At 42.7% G+C, this 14,281-nt stretch overlaps 1 protein-coding gene across 1 annotated transcript; it reads left to right on the top strand.

Moving 5' to 3' along the window:
- Nucleotides 1-27: 27 nt before the first annotated feature.
- On the top strand, nt 28-13,750 carry dcst1 (DC-STAMP domain containing 1). Its single transcript, XM_062991694.1, has 16 exons — nt 28-112; nt 199-324; nt 406-480; nt 1,291-1,419; nt 1,812-1,951; nt 2,521-2,692; nt 2,767-2,910; nt 4,475-4,596; nt 4,764-4,921; nt 5,738-5,837; nt 5,910-6,005; nt 6,089-6,215; nt 6,291-6,407; nt 8,857-8,999; nt 10,851-10,961; nt 13,423-13,750. Exons 1-16 carry the CDS (start codon nt 28-30, stop codon nt 13,660-13,662), a joined length of 2,085 nt encoding a protein of 694 aa, XP_062847764.1. The 3' UTR covers nt 13,663-13,750.
- The last annotated feature ends 531 nt before the right edge of the window (nt 13,751-14,281 follow it).

The following is a 14,281-nucleotide window of genomic DNA, read 5'->3' as shown; positions in this document are numbered from 1 at the left end:
CAGGAACATTCCGGCACACTTTAAAAAATGCTCTTTTCTAAAGATGCAGATGATTCAGGACCAAACATGGCAGAGCTGAGAGGAACACAGAGAAGAAAAGCTCCTCATTCATGTATGTCCATGTTAGGCATTTATTTAATGTCTGGTCAGTCACATCTTGCTGATTAAATCAGTGTTATATTTGATTTATGTCTGAAGCTCTGGAGAAGGTCAGTCAGCTCGTCCTGCCTGATGTCGCTCACCGGTTCCTGTTTGGCCCTGAATGTGAATTCCCCTTCGCCAGGCTGTTGGTGGGGGCCGTTTTTGGAGCCCTAAGTGGAGCAGGTACATGTTATCCAGCCTATTTCAGTCTACAGTTACTGTAAACAAAAAAGCTGCTTCATTTGTATATTGTTTTTGTTACAGCTCTGTTCTTTGGAATCAGTCACAACATTTCACTGAGCAGCTTCCACAAAGTTACAGCTGGATATATTTTTGTTGGTACGTCTCTCAGCTTTTAGGTTTATGTTTATATACATTTTATCAGCTCCACTTACCGTATAGAAGCACTTTGTAGTTCTACAATTACTGACTGTAGTCCATCTGTTTCTCTACATACCTTCTTAACCTGCTTTCACCCTGTTCTTCAATGGTCAGGACCCCCACAGGACCCCCACAGAGCAGGTATTATTTAGGTGGTGGATGATTCTCAGCACTGCAGTGACACTGACATGGTGGTGGTGTGTTAGTGTGTGTTGTGCTGGTATGAGTGGATCAGACACAGCAGCGCTGCTGGAGTTTTTAAACACCTCACTGTCACTGCTGGACTGAGAATCGTCCACCAACCAATAACATCCAGCCAACAGCGCCCCGTGGGCAGCGTCCTGTGACCACTGATGATGGTCTAAGGAGCGATCGTCTCTGACTTTACATCTACAAGGTGGAACGACTAGGTAGGAGGGTCTAATAGAGTGGACAGTGAGTGGACACGGTATTTAAAAACTCCAGCAGCACTGCTGTGTCTGATCCACTCATACCAGCACAACACACACTAACACACCACCACCATGTCAGTGTCACTGCAGTGCTGAGAATCATCTGCTCTGTGGGGGTCCTGTGGGGGTCCTGACCATTGAAGAACAGCATGAAAGGGAGCTAACAAAGCATGTAGAGAAACAGATGGACTACAGTCAGTAATTGTAGAACTACAAAGTGCTTCTATATGCTAAGTGGAGCTGATGAAGGTGGATGTGATTTTAATTTTATGGTTGATCAGTGTATATATAATAAATGCACTCTGTATGTTTATAGCCCTGTGTGTTCTGGGTGGGATGCTCTCGTTACATTTCCGCTGCTCGGTTCTGCTCGTGTTTCCCAGTATGCTTGGATCTCGTGGACGCGCTTATGTGATGGTGTTTGTCCTGCACTGTCTTTATCAAGGTATCATTATGGTCTGGGTTGCAGTTGGTGCAATTCACTGGTCGAAAGACAGGAAACGCCCTGGAAAGGTCGCCAGTCCATCAAACAGCAAACACACACACACACACACACTTATACCTAGAGGTGATTTTAGCATCTCTAATTAACCTGACTGCATGTCTTCGGACTGTGGGAGGAAACCGGAGCACCCGGAGGGAACCCACACAGGAAGGACCCGGACCTCTCCACCTGTGAATCGAACCCAGGACCTTCTCTCTGTGAGGCGACAGTGCTACCCACCAAACCACCAAGCTCCTCAAATTCGTTTTATTCATTTAAAACACATATGTGGTTCATTTTGTTGTGTGTTTGTTTGTTAGTTTACATTTAATTGCCGCAGTACATTCCCCCAGGTCCGATCTCCAACATCCAACATAACGTGCAGGACGTGGTGTTTTCTATGGGCTGCAACATCGACCTGCAGATCAGACACAGTAAGGTCATGTGGAGGCTGCTGACCGAACCCTTTACTCAGGTGCTGCAGGAAATAGTGGTGAGTTCTACATTTTAAATCATTACTGGATTAAATATTGGCTTTTTACTAGCCTGTAGTTTTTTGGACATGAATTTTAGATTTGTAGCGGCATTTTAGAGGACTGTGGTAGCCTAGTGGGTAGAACTTTGGGCTATCAACCGGAAGATTGACGGTTCAAATCCAGGCTGTGCTATGCAGCCACTGTTGGGTCCTTGAGCAAGGCCCTTAACCCTGTCTGCTCCAGGGGCGCTGTACGATGGCTGACCCTGCGCTCTGACCCCAGCTTCCAAACAAGCTGGGATATGTGAAGAAAGATTTTCATTGTACTGTACATCTGTATATGTATATATGAGAAATAAAGGATATCTTCTCTTACATTATAGGCTAAGAAGCATTAAGTCATGTTATTGCATAAGCTATATACAGTATATGCATAAGCATAAGGATAAAGTTAGTAAATATAGTTCTTTTATCCCTGTACAACTACCCCTAACACCTCCTCCAGGTATCGACCCTAACACCACCTTGCATTTTGTGCTAGAACTTGGACTATTACTGTAGGTCTCTGGTTCTTTCTCCTTCCTCAGGACGACAATGTGATACTTCAGAAAGAGGCACGGAACGTCAGCGAAGGGTTTCAGGCTATCAGGGACGAGGTGATGGGGGAGTACGGCTACGACGCTCTGGGTCAGAACCGGACGGATACGGGGAACAGCACGCAGGAGCAGTACACCGCCAAGACCGCCATGCGCTGTGACGGTGAGCACCAGGAGCTTTAAGCATTCGGTGTGATTTGGCGGGGCGTGTTGATGTGTGGGACGCTATGTGTGCAGATGTGGTGAAGACGGGCATCGAGCGCTGTCGGGAATGGTTCAGGGCCAAGTGGCTGGAGTGCATGGACACCGTTAAATCTCCCGTCATCAACCATTTCGTCTGCGTACCCATGAAGTTTGAGTTTCTCTGTAATGTCATGAGAGGTAAGAGGATGTGGTGCACGATGATTTTTCACCTCGTGCATGTGGGCGTTTGGTTGCCATGGTTTAACTAACACCAAGCAAAAAAACCAATGTCGTTATTTGCCACAGCGACAGCGAGCTTCTCCTCCATCTACAGTAGGAACAATTATCTAGGAACCAGAAATGGAGTGTAGTGTCTCACAGTGGTGTAGATAATGCACATACCTCGCCGCTTAATGCTCAATTCCTATTGGTAATTGCCATATCGCTTGGCTCCTAACTTGCATAAAGGTACATTTTGCTCAACTTTTTCGTACCTCCGACTCCGCCCACTTCAGTTGTCAACGTTTGCTCCACCTCCTGGCGACGGAAATCGCAGCTCTAATTAAAAATCGATGACGTAGGTTTAGAGGTGTATTCACCATACACTATCTTCGACTCACCCTTGTCTGTAAGGGAGGTGGAATGTTCTCTTTGTGTCTCTGCGTGTTTTCCCCACCCTTCAAAAGCATGCAAAAGGTGGATTGGCTGTGTTTGCCTCGCTCCCAGTCTCCCGCTGTAAAATGAATAAACCTTGGGTCAAAATTGTGTTTAGGTCACTTTCAGAACTACTTTCATGCATGTGGTTGCAGTGTGTAGCGCTCTCAGTTTACAGTATGAAGGGCTTGGGTTTGATTCCCCAGGCTGGGCAAAGTTTGCAAGCTCCCCCTGTGTCCTCATTGGTTTCCTCTGGGAGCTTCAAGTCCAAAGATGTGCAGTCAGGATAATTGGAGCTATTAAAAACTGGTGGACTGGTGGTTTGTCTGTGGTGTTTCCTGCACATTTGCTGAATAAATCCAACCCATCCGTAATTGATGACTGAAATTAATGGATTATTGATGTTAACTGATGATTTTTTTTTAAACGGTGATTGACGTAATTGATGATTTGTGTTAATTGATGTTTTTCAAACAATAATTGATGTTAATTAATGCATTTTTAATTGATGATTGATGTTAATTAATGACGTGAATTGATGATTGATGTTTAATGATGATTGATGGTGACTGATATTAATAGATTTTCTTAAATTGATGAATGACATTAATTGATGTTTTTGTTGATTATTGATAATAATTAATAATTGACATTAATTCATGTTTTCAATTGATGATTTATGTTAATTGATGTTTTTCAAACAATGTTTGACGTGAATTAATTATTTTTTAATTGATGATTGACGTTAATTGATTATTGATGGTACTTCATGGTTTTTAATTGATTGTTGAGGTTAATCAATTATTTATGTTAATTAATCATTTGTGTTAATTGATTATTGGCATTAATTGATGCTTTTTTAAATTGATGAATGACATTAATTAATGACGTTAATTGATGATTGATGGTGATTGATATTAACAGATTTTCTTAAATAGATGAATGACGTTAATTGACGTTTTTATTGATGATAATTAATGATTGACATTAATTAATGTTTTTTAATTGATGATTTATGTTAATTGATGATTGACAGTAATTGGGTTTTTTTTATTGGTGATTTATGTTTATTGTGGTTTGTGCTGATTAATCTGTTTCTTCACCGCAGTAATGACGCCGTGGTGTAAGGATCAGATCCCAGTGGAAGGAAACTTTGGCCAGACTTTTGACAAGCTCAGTTCATCTATTGACAAACTCGGGGAGCAGTTCACCACCGACGTAGTGCTCGAGGTACAGCGATCAGGTTCAGTTTCACCCATCAATAAAGTCTTTAGTGGAAAAAACATCACATACATGGTTGTGCTGAGTGAAATGATGCTTTTGATTTTCCTGCCTTCTTTTGGATGCAGTTTTGACGGATACCCCTCCTGATATCTTCTAATTTCCAATATGTGCAGAAATCTGATCAGCAGTCCATGCTGGCGGTCACGGCTCTGAAGGATGAATTCAGAAAGGAGCTGAGGACGTCGTTTCAGGAGAAAAGAGACCTCGTGAATCAGATAGTAAAAATAGTTCAGATCCTCCTCAGCTTCACGTTCATCACTGTTTTTGCCTCGTAAGTTCACGTGTACGGCATGTTTACATGTTTCTCTTCATGTCTTAGATGTCTTAGCAGTTAAAGATGCACGTGTTGATATTTCATTGTGTGTACTGTTGTTAATATAAGATACAAATAGCTGGAGGATGGGGCTTACATCTGTTTCTCTACATGATTTGTTACCCCCTTTCATGCTGTTCTTCAATGGTCAGGACCCCCACAGGGCCACCACAGAGCAGGTATTATTTAGGTGGTGGATCATTCTCAGCACTGCAGTGACACTGACATGGTGGTGGTGGTGTGTTAGTGTGTGTTGTGCTGGTATGAGTGGATCTGACACAGCAGCGCTGCTGGAGTTTTTAAACACCATGTCCACTCACTGTCCACTCTATTAGACACTCCTACCTAGTCGTTCCACCTTGCAGATGTAAAGTCAGAGACGATCGCTCATCTATTGCTGCTGTTTGAGTCGGTCATCTTCTAGACCTTCATCAGTGGTCACAGGACACCGCACACAGAGCTGTTGGCTGGATATTTTTGGTTGGTAGACTATTCTCAGTCCAGCAGTGACAGTGAGGTGTTTAAAAATCCAGTCATACCAGCACAACACACACTAACACACCACCACCATGTCAGTGTCACTGCAGTGCTGAGAATCATCCACCACCTAAATAATACCTGCTCTGTGGTGGTCCTGTGGGGGTCCTGACCATTGAAGAACAGCATGAAAGGGGGTAACAAATCATGTAGAGAAACAGATGGACTACAGTCAGTAATTGTAGAACTACAAAGTGCTTCTATATGATAAGTGAAGCTTAAGATTTCCTTTCCTAGTGCTTATGGGTACGCACGCCAGTACAACCGAGACATCCACTTCGATAACATCTACATCACCACCTACTTCAGACAGATTGATGAACGTAGAAACAGAGCGGTAAGCTGATGTTTTCCTTGAATGCAGTTTTTTTGCTGATAATCATCTCACTAAGTACAGTTTGATTTTCAGGGTAGGAGATTCCTGCTGCCGTTAAAGAAAGCAGAAAAGAGCGACTTTATTGATCCCCGGAGCCTGAAAATCCATTGGAGTGAACTGCAGCTTGTGGTAATTAAAAACATACATTAATTATTATTAGTATGTAAATCTGTGATGTACGGTGGTTCTGAAATGCAGTTTCATCTCTACAGATAGGCAGTTTGGTGCAGGTAGTTTCTCTGGCGGTGTTTGTGTGTGTCCTGTTGGCCACTAACGGTGTTCTGTACCACATTTTTAACATAATTCGTAGACACACCTTTACTGAGAGTTCCTACACCAGTAAGTATGACGCACGACAAACGGCAGCATTTTCAGTATCTGAACGTTTGTTATTAATATTTTTATCGTTTTCAGGTAGTCACGACGTCCATATTGATATTGGTGGAGACTCCATGTTAGCGAAGCTGCTACGCAGGACCATCGGTGCTTTTAACACCTCCAGTAATATTAATCTGCAGTCCAGTAATCAGGGTACGTCTCCCTCTGTAGTTTGGTAATCTTTGTTGTACCTGCATTTGTACTTACAGAGCAGGCCCAGCAGTGGCAACTTGGCAGTGATAGGGCTTGAACCGGCAACCTTCTGATTACTGGTCCTGTACTTAACCACTGAGCTACCGCTTATCTCTTTATAAAAAGCAGTTAAATGTCTGGTTTTGATGAGCTGTTACTGCGTCAAGAGTCAATGTTACAGGAATTTTCTCCCTTTTTCTCCCAATTTAGTCATAGCCCATTAGTCTTCTGTGCTGTGATATTTACCTGACACGAGCTCCCTCCAATGCATGTGCGCTCCACCGAGCTCCACGTTCCTCCACTTCTGTACAGGCGCCCCGGGCTACTAACCAGGGTCCTTACACAGCGTCGAAGACCCCGCCCCTTTTTAATCTGGTCTTTTCCCATCAGCAGAGCTGAGATTCAAAGATAGTTAGATAGACAGACAGATAGATAAACAGAAAGGCAGACAGTTAGATACATTGATATACAGACAGAAAAAAGACAGACAGACAGACAGACAGAGACAGTTAGATAGATAGATAGATATATAGATAGATAGATAGATAGATAGATAGATAGATAGATAGTTAGATAGATAGATAGACAGACAGACAGACAGACAGACAGACAGATAGTTAGATAGATAGATAGATAGACAGACAGACAGACAGACAGACAGACAGACAGAGAGTTAGATAGATAGTTAGATAGATAGATAGATAGATAGATAGATAGATAGATAGATAGATAGATAGATAGATAGACAGACAGACAGATAGGTGGACAGACAGACTGATTGATAAACAGACAGATATATAGATTACCATAATTTCCTCTGGTCTCGTCCTTGACCGGGTCGTTACCGCAGTGCTTTCTAAGGTTCCTCTGGGACCCTCCTGATCTGGATTTAGTTCATGAGCTCTTGACTCGCTCTGTGAGAGGTGGAACGTGATCTGGTTACAGTCTCCTCGTGACGCGTCCTACTGTAAATCTAGTTACTAATTCCTGTACCGCTCACTGATGTGATATTCTATAAGCTGATGGTTTGTGATGTGATTAAAAGTGAACACCGGGAGTCTGTGAGGTGTGGAAACGCTTTTTGTGTAAAAATACAGCTCTGAGCGAGACAGCGATCTGTAATAACAGGGTTAGTACGTGTCACTGAGGACTACGGGGAGCGGAGACGGCACGTTTGGGGCAGTGAGTATGTCCAAGCCTCTGGAGCTTTCTCTGGCATCGTGTGTTTGGCCTGGCTGCAGGTTTAAGCCGATCAAGGCTGCTGGATGACGCAATTAAACCCTAAGCAGAGCTCGTTCTGGCTTCCGTCCATCTGAAGTCTGAACTTTAAGTCGTGGTGAGGCCGGACGCACGTGTTCTCATATCAGGAACATCAAGACATTTCCTTTTAAAATGATTTAACCCTCGAGTTCTGTTTGGGGTCCCTGAGACCCCAGAGCCTCTTTTATTTTTAATCAGCTCGATACTTCATGACTTGCTATTATGATTGGGTCATTTTCTTCCATACCCTTAAAACATGCAAAAGTCAGACTGGCAACTGCCCAAAGGTGTGAATTAAGGTACTGGACTAGTCATCTGGACCAGTAATCGAAAGGTCGCTGGTTCAAGCCCCACCACTGCCAGGTTGCCACTGTTGGGCCCTTAAACAAGGCCCTTAACCCTCAATTGCTTAGACAGTATACTGTCACAGTACTGTAAGTCGCTTTGCATAAAAGCACCTGCTAAATGCCAAAAATTGATAAGCCGTAGCCTAGTGGTTAAGGAACTCGACATGTAATCAAAAGGTCGTTGGTTCTCTGCCAGGTTGCCACTGTTGGGCCCTTGAGCAAGGCCCTTAACCCTCAATTGCTTACACGATATACTGTCACAGTACTGTAAGTCACTTTGGATAAAAGCACCTGCTAAATGCCAAAAATTGACAAGCCGTAGCCTAGTGGTTAAGGAACTGCCCAACCACTGCCAGGTTGCCACTGTTGGGCCCTTAAATAAGGCCCTGAACCTTCCATTGCTCAGACTGTATAGTGTACTGTAAGTTGCTTAGGATAAAAGTGTCTGCTAAATGCTACAAGGACAACGTGCTTGGGTGGCACAGTGGCAAACTTAGATAACCCACCATCTCCACAGCAGTGCTATCAGCTGGTCGGGCATTTAAAACAGACACGATCGGCTATGTCTGAGGGTGGCGGCGGAAGCCCTGCGTTGAATTGGTGTTTTACTGCAATGTGCGCAGTAATTACAAGGAAACCAGAAACCGTTAGGGTGGTAAAACATGTGAGGCTTATGTTTATGAATTTTTATCTTGATGTTGCGTTTCAAACACCCCCAATTCATACAATTTGGTTAGAGCTAAAATAAACAATTAAAGCCAGTGTGTGTGTGTGTGTGTGTGTGTGTGTGTGTGTGTGTGTAGAATGTCTTCCACAACCCCGCGCCCTGAGCAGATCAGACTACCTGTGGAGTACCCTTCCAGTTCTGCTGATGGGCGTCATGTGCTGTCTACAGGTTTATACCAACCGCCTGCGCAGAGTCATCACTGCCTTCTACTTCCCCAAGGTAAAATAGTCCCAAACCTGTTGAGGGAGGACGGGGGGACCGCCGTTTAAAATGAGTTTGGTGCAGTCTCCATCTATAAGAGGTTTCACTTGTTCTTTCTTTTTCCACATGAGTTGGGCGGCTATAAGTTTTTCAATAACCCCTTGACGCTTACAATTACAAATGTACAAATATACAACACAAGCAACATACAAAACAACACAGTAGGCATAAGAAATCCAGTAATCAATCATAATTCCTCCCAATAAGTAGGGAGATGATCAAAAATCACCAGTAAAAGATAAGATAAGATAAGATAATCCTTTATTAGTCCCACAGTGGGGAAATTCACAGTGTTGCAGCAGCGAAGGGACAGTAAAGCACTCAGTACAAAAAATAGACAATAAAAAGTACAGTGTATAACAATAATAATAATAAAAAGTCAAAAACTCTGAAAAAACTAAATATTTACAAATAATTACAAACAATAATTGCACATGGGAAAAAATATTGCACATATTGCACATTGTAATAATTACATGGGGAAAAAGTTGCACATTGTTATGAATAATGAATGATTTAGAGTGTGTGCGTGATCTGTCTGGAGCAGTGCTGGTTATACAGTCTAACAGCAGCAGGAAGGAAGGACCTGCGATACCGCTCCTTCACACATTTGGGGTGAAGCAGTCTATCACTGAAGGAGCTGCCCAGTGCTGCCAGAGTCTCATGCATGGGGTGGTTCATTATTTGATATGATTAACCACATATGCAGAATGATTGAAAGGTTTTGTATAATTAAACAGGATTTGGCTCTCAGTACCATTCCCCAGTGTGATTATGAACTTCAGTGAGTCCATTAAGCTGGAGAGTATGAGCACAATCCCTAACATTGTTCTCTGTAAGTGTTCATTTGTGTACAGCTGGATTTAAATGGGATCTCCAGCCTGTGGGTTTTGTTGTGTTGGTGGAAATGTGTGTGTGTGTGTGTGTGTGTGTGTGTATCAGTGTGTGGTGGTAACGAGCTGAGTGGTTTTTACAGTAAAGGTATTAGACATGGTTTTTAAGAGCTTGTGTCTATGTGAGAAGGATTTAAGGCTCCGTCGGGCTCAGCAGCATCAATAAGACTACAAAAATTAGTAATAATAATAATAATAGACATGCACATTCTGCCTATAATAATCACAACTGTAATTTTTATTTCATTAAACACATTAAATTAAGAGTTCGTTTTGAAAATGATTTTCTGTAGCTGATAATTAATTAAACATTGTAGTTTATGTTCGGCAACATTTCCAGAGCGAACTGACACACGCCCCCTCTGACACATGCGCAGTATCCGACTGCATCTTTTCACCTGCACGAGGCGGGTTCATACGCGGATCAGCTTCGTGTACGGAGAGCCACACCCTGATCAACGCATTATTCCTGGACTCTGTGCAGACGCAATTAATCAGCCAGCAAAGGTCGCAATTGCAACAGTTATGAGGAACCTTGGTCCGGTTCCCACCTTGTATGAACAATAGGCGCCCAGCCTGCTGGATAGCACAGCTGAGTTTAGAAACTAGTTCGAAATGTCAGCTCTGGTGTGCCAGCGTGTTTTACCGCTGCGCCACATGAGTGCCAACATGTCAAAATATTACATTTTTACTGTAAAATTTCTTAATACAATTTATAGTCTTTCATTCTCTCAACGAATACAAACTGACCAAACCCTAAAGCAGCAAATCAACTTTACAACCACCTTTAAAGCTCCCTCCAGCAAGCTTTACAGTTGGGATCATTTTCTTAATGGTAATGCTAACACTAATGACAAAGATGTACATACTGCTTTTCATTACATTCTGATCTGCTCGGGCTTTTGTCTTCCAACAGAGGGAGAAGAGACGGATTCTGTTCCTCTATAACCTTCAGATCCAGAGACGCATCGAGTTTGTCAACAGGCAGTGCAAACAGCTCAGACGACAGCGGCAGGCACCCAAACCAGTATGTACACCGTAACACTCCTAATGCCAAGTTCACACTACACGACTTTCCAAGTGGTCGGGTCGCTGTATGGTTCACACTACACGACTGGATCTCTAGTAATCGGGAGTCTTTCAAGTCGGTGTGTATTGTACAGTACACGACTGATCGGCGATAGGGGGTCACACACTACACCATCTATCACCAACTGGAATCACAGGCGAGCTTCTCTGCTCTCCCAAACTACGTTTTGTCACGAAAAAAAACGCGAGAAGTGACGAGGGGTTTAATGATACCACGTCCAAACATGCACGACAACAAGTAGCAAACGATCAAAGTTTGTGCGCTGATGTGCAGCGTAAAATCAAAGAGAAAAATTAAATGAACCCGAGTGGATTTGGCTACATGACCAGCATGGATTGTTCTGTAGTGAGTTGGAGGATAATAAATATTGTTTGTAGAGAACGATCAGGTCAGAAATACTGTAAAACGTGTGTGTGTGCTGATGTATTCTGATATAAACTATATTATGCCCCTGTCCCACCTGTTTACACTCCTCGCCTGTGTTTCCCCTCACACCGTATCCTGCGTTCTCATTGGCTGTTCAACATGTCACTCATTGCCAGTCGGGCAACTCAGATCCAGATATCTGGCAAGCTAGAAATCTCACTTTCCGAGCCGCTCGGATCGAGTTGTTGAGTAGTTCACACATAGCGATTGAGAGCCGAGTTTCGATCGCTGAACAAACACCTGAGCCGGCAAATGTAGCGCTGACCAGTCGGCACAGAGCTGTAGCTAAGAATGTCAAAGCTGGTGACGTCTTTAGAAAGTGGCTCTACAGAACCATGTAATTTGTTTTAAATACACAACCAGGGGTAAATAAAGTACCTTACTAAACAGTAATGATACTTTAGTAAGTCTATAAAATATCTGAATTCATTTAGGATTTAACATTCTGAGTTTCATGGTGGAACATCAGGTAATGCTGATACTGCAGTTTCAGGATCCTGGGGTTTGGGGTTTTTCCTTGTCTCTGAGTAATGTCTGAGTGGATTTCCTGAGGGTTCTCTGGCTTCCTGACACAAAAGTGAATTGGCTTTCTGCTGATAATTCTGCACATTCTAGTTTTCAGTATTACGTTGTAGGAGGTTAACACTTAATACTAACACAATGCTGCTATAAGCACAGATTCTTACAGCTTTTTCATTTATAAAATAAAGAAAACAATACTGTTACTTAGGCTTATTCCATAGTTTTCCCAGCTTATAAAGTCCTTCCCCTGACATTCCTTTAACTAGTGACTCCTAAACAAAGCCAGAGAGTCGTTTTCTAACTCCAGTTACCTCTGACTAAAACTACCTACATGATTCTACAGATCTTAATGTCAAAACATCATGTCTACTCTAGGCGCTCTAGAGGTGCACTAAGAAGTAGTGGTGGGCAGATCGATCCAAATATCGATATTATCGTTACCAACGTTGGTATACTTTTTCTCCACTACATTCAGCACGTTTCTCCTGTTTCGTCAGAAGGTAAAGACCATGTCTGTACAGACTCGCTCCTCTCACATCTTACATGCTCACCTCGCTCCTCCCCTCCTGCTCTGCTGTGTTCTGTTGTGGTGCTGTCACGTTGTTAAAATCCATCAGTACACTTGTAGGCACTGGAAGATTGTATGTTCGATTAGCAGATACAAAAAAAAGGGTCAATTTTATGGAAATAATAGTGTAAACTGTACGTACGTAAAGTACAGACGCACCTTACACATGACTCTGCACATGAGTAGTGAGGCTCTTATTCCGTGTTTTGGTGAATGAGAGCTCTTTTCTTTTGACTTTGTGCTTATAAATGTAAACAGAACAACATCGATTTTTATTTTAAATAAACAAGGTCACATGTATTCGGTCACTATTAAAAATTGACCAATCTATTCACCCAGCAAAAAAGAAATCTGAGCTTTAAACAACTGAATTTATTTACAACCCTACTGAGAGCAGCTACTTACAGAAATTTATGTATTACAATAATACACATAAAAGTCATGAAAATTCATTCAGATTTAGCAATTTGATGATGCATTTACCTTAATTATTAAAAAGTATCGGTATCGGCGATACTAGCCCTGTATTTACTTGGTATCGGATAGATACCAAATTTTGCAGTATCGCACACCACTACTAAGAAGCACACAAGCCCACCACTGCTGAGATCGGGGGCTCCAAGGCTGGAATCACAGCGGTTTTATCAGCTGATTGGGCGTCTGCATGGACATGATTGGCTGATGTCCGAGGGGTGGCCGAAAAAGCCTAGCCATTGGGTGGCGCACTTGTCATTGCACTCTAAAAAATGTCTTAAGTCTGGTATGCGGACCAGATCCGCTGTGGTGACCCCTACATACGGAAGCAGCCAAATAATAGTAGGAGTAAGAAATTAGTGAGAGTTTAGAATGGGTCTCACACTGTCTTTGTCTTCCCTCTCTCAGGTGTTGTCCATGCTGCTGTCGCCTCTAGAACGGCTGGGTTGGGGTGTGTGTTGGTGTTGGGTGTGTACGGAGTGGATGAGGCAGCGGAGGGCTGTACGTTGCTCCGTTTTAGGATGTACGGCGCTGTACTGTGCTCAGTGTTGGAGGGATTTGGGAAGCCACTGCGTCTGCACCTATCCCAAAGATAAAGAGCCTCGAGACGGCGACTCGGACTCAGACACAGTTTACTACGTCTGTTAACCTCATTCACAGATTCATGGAATCCACAAATATTCATATAATGTTTTTGTTGTACATCACTTTGATTAAACAAGCACTGTCAAATGCACTGTGTTTAGAGGATTTAACCTGTATAGGAGCTACTATTTTTACAACTTAAAAGCTTTTACTGTCCTCTTATAACCATATTTTATTTGTCCAAAAAATGGTACGTAGTAAGTAATATACTTAAATATATGAATGTCTGAGACAAATTACATTACAAATTATACACCGATCAGCCATAACATTAAAACCACCTCCTTGTTTCTACACTCACTGTCCATTTTATCAGCTCTACTTACCATATAGAAGCACTTTGTAGTTCTACAATTACTGACTGTAGTCCATCTGTTTCTCTACATACTTTGTTAGCCCCCTTTCATGCTGTTCTTCAATGGTCAGGACCACCACAGGACCACCACAGAGCAGGTATTATTTAGGTGGTGGATCATTCTCAGCACTGCAGTGACACTGACATGGTGGTGGTGTGTTAGTGTGTGTTGTGCTGGTACGAGTGGATCAGACACAGCAGCTCTGCTGGAGTTTTTAAATACCATGTCCACTCTATTAGACACTCCTACCTAGTTGGTCCACCTTG

This window comes from Trichomycterus rosablanca, chromosome 3, assembly GCF_030014385.1.
Source record: "Trichomycterus rosablanca isolate fTriRos1 chromosome 3, fTriRos1.hap1, whole genome shotgun sequence".
Lineage (NCBI taxonomy): Eukaryota > Metazoa > Chordata > Actinopteri > Siluriformes > Trichomycteridae > Trichomycterus > Trichomycterus rosablanca.
This window is presented reverse-complemented; position numbering and strand designations above follow the sequence as displayed.

Excerpts from the sequence above, each read along its gene's own strand:
- dcst1 (XM_062991694.1), top strand. The coding sequence starts at position 28 with ATGCTCTTTTCTAAAGATGCAGATGATTCAGGACCAAACATGGCAGAG. Across the intron at positions 9,000-10,850 it reads CTGCCTTCTACTTCCCCAAG|AGGGAGAAGAGACGGATTCT; the intron begins GTAAAATAGTCC and ends GTCTTCCAACAG. Across the intron at positions 10,962-13,422 it reads AGCGGCAGGCACCCAAACCA|GTGTTGTCCATGCTGCTGTC; the intron begins GTATGTACACCG and ends TCCCTCTCTCAG.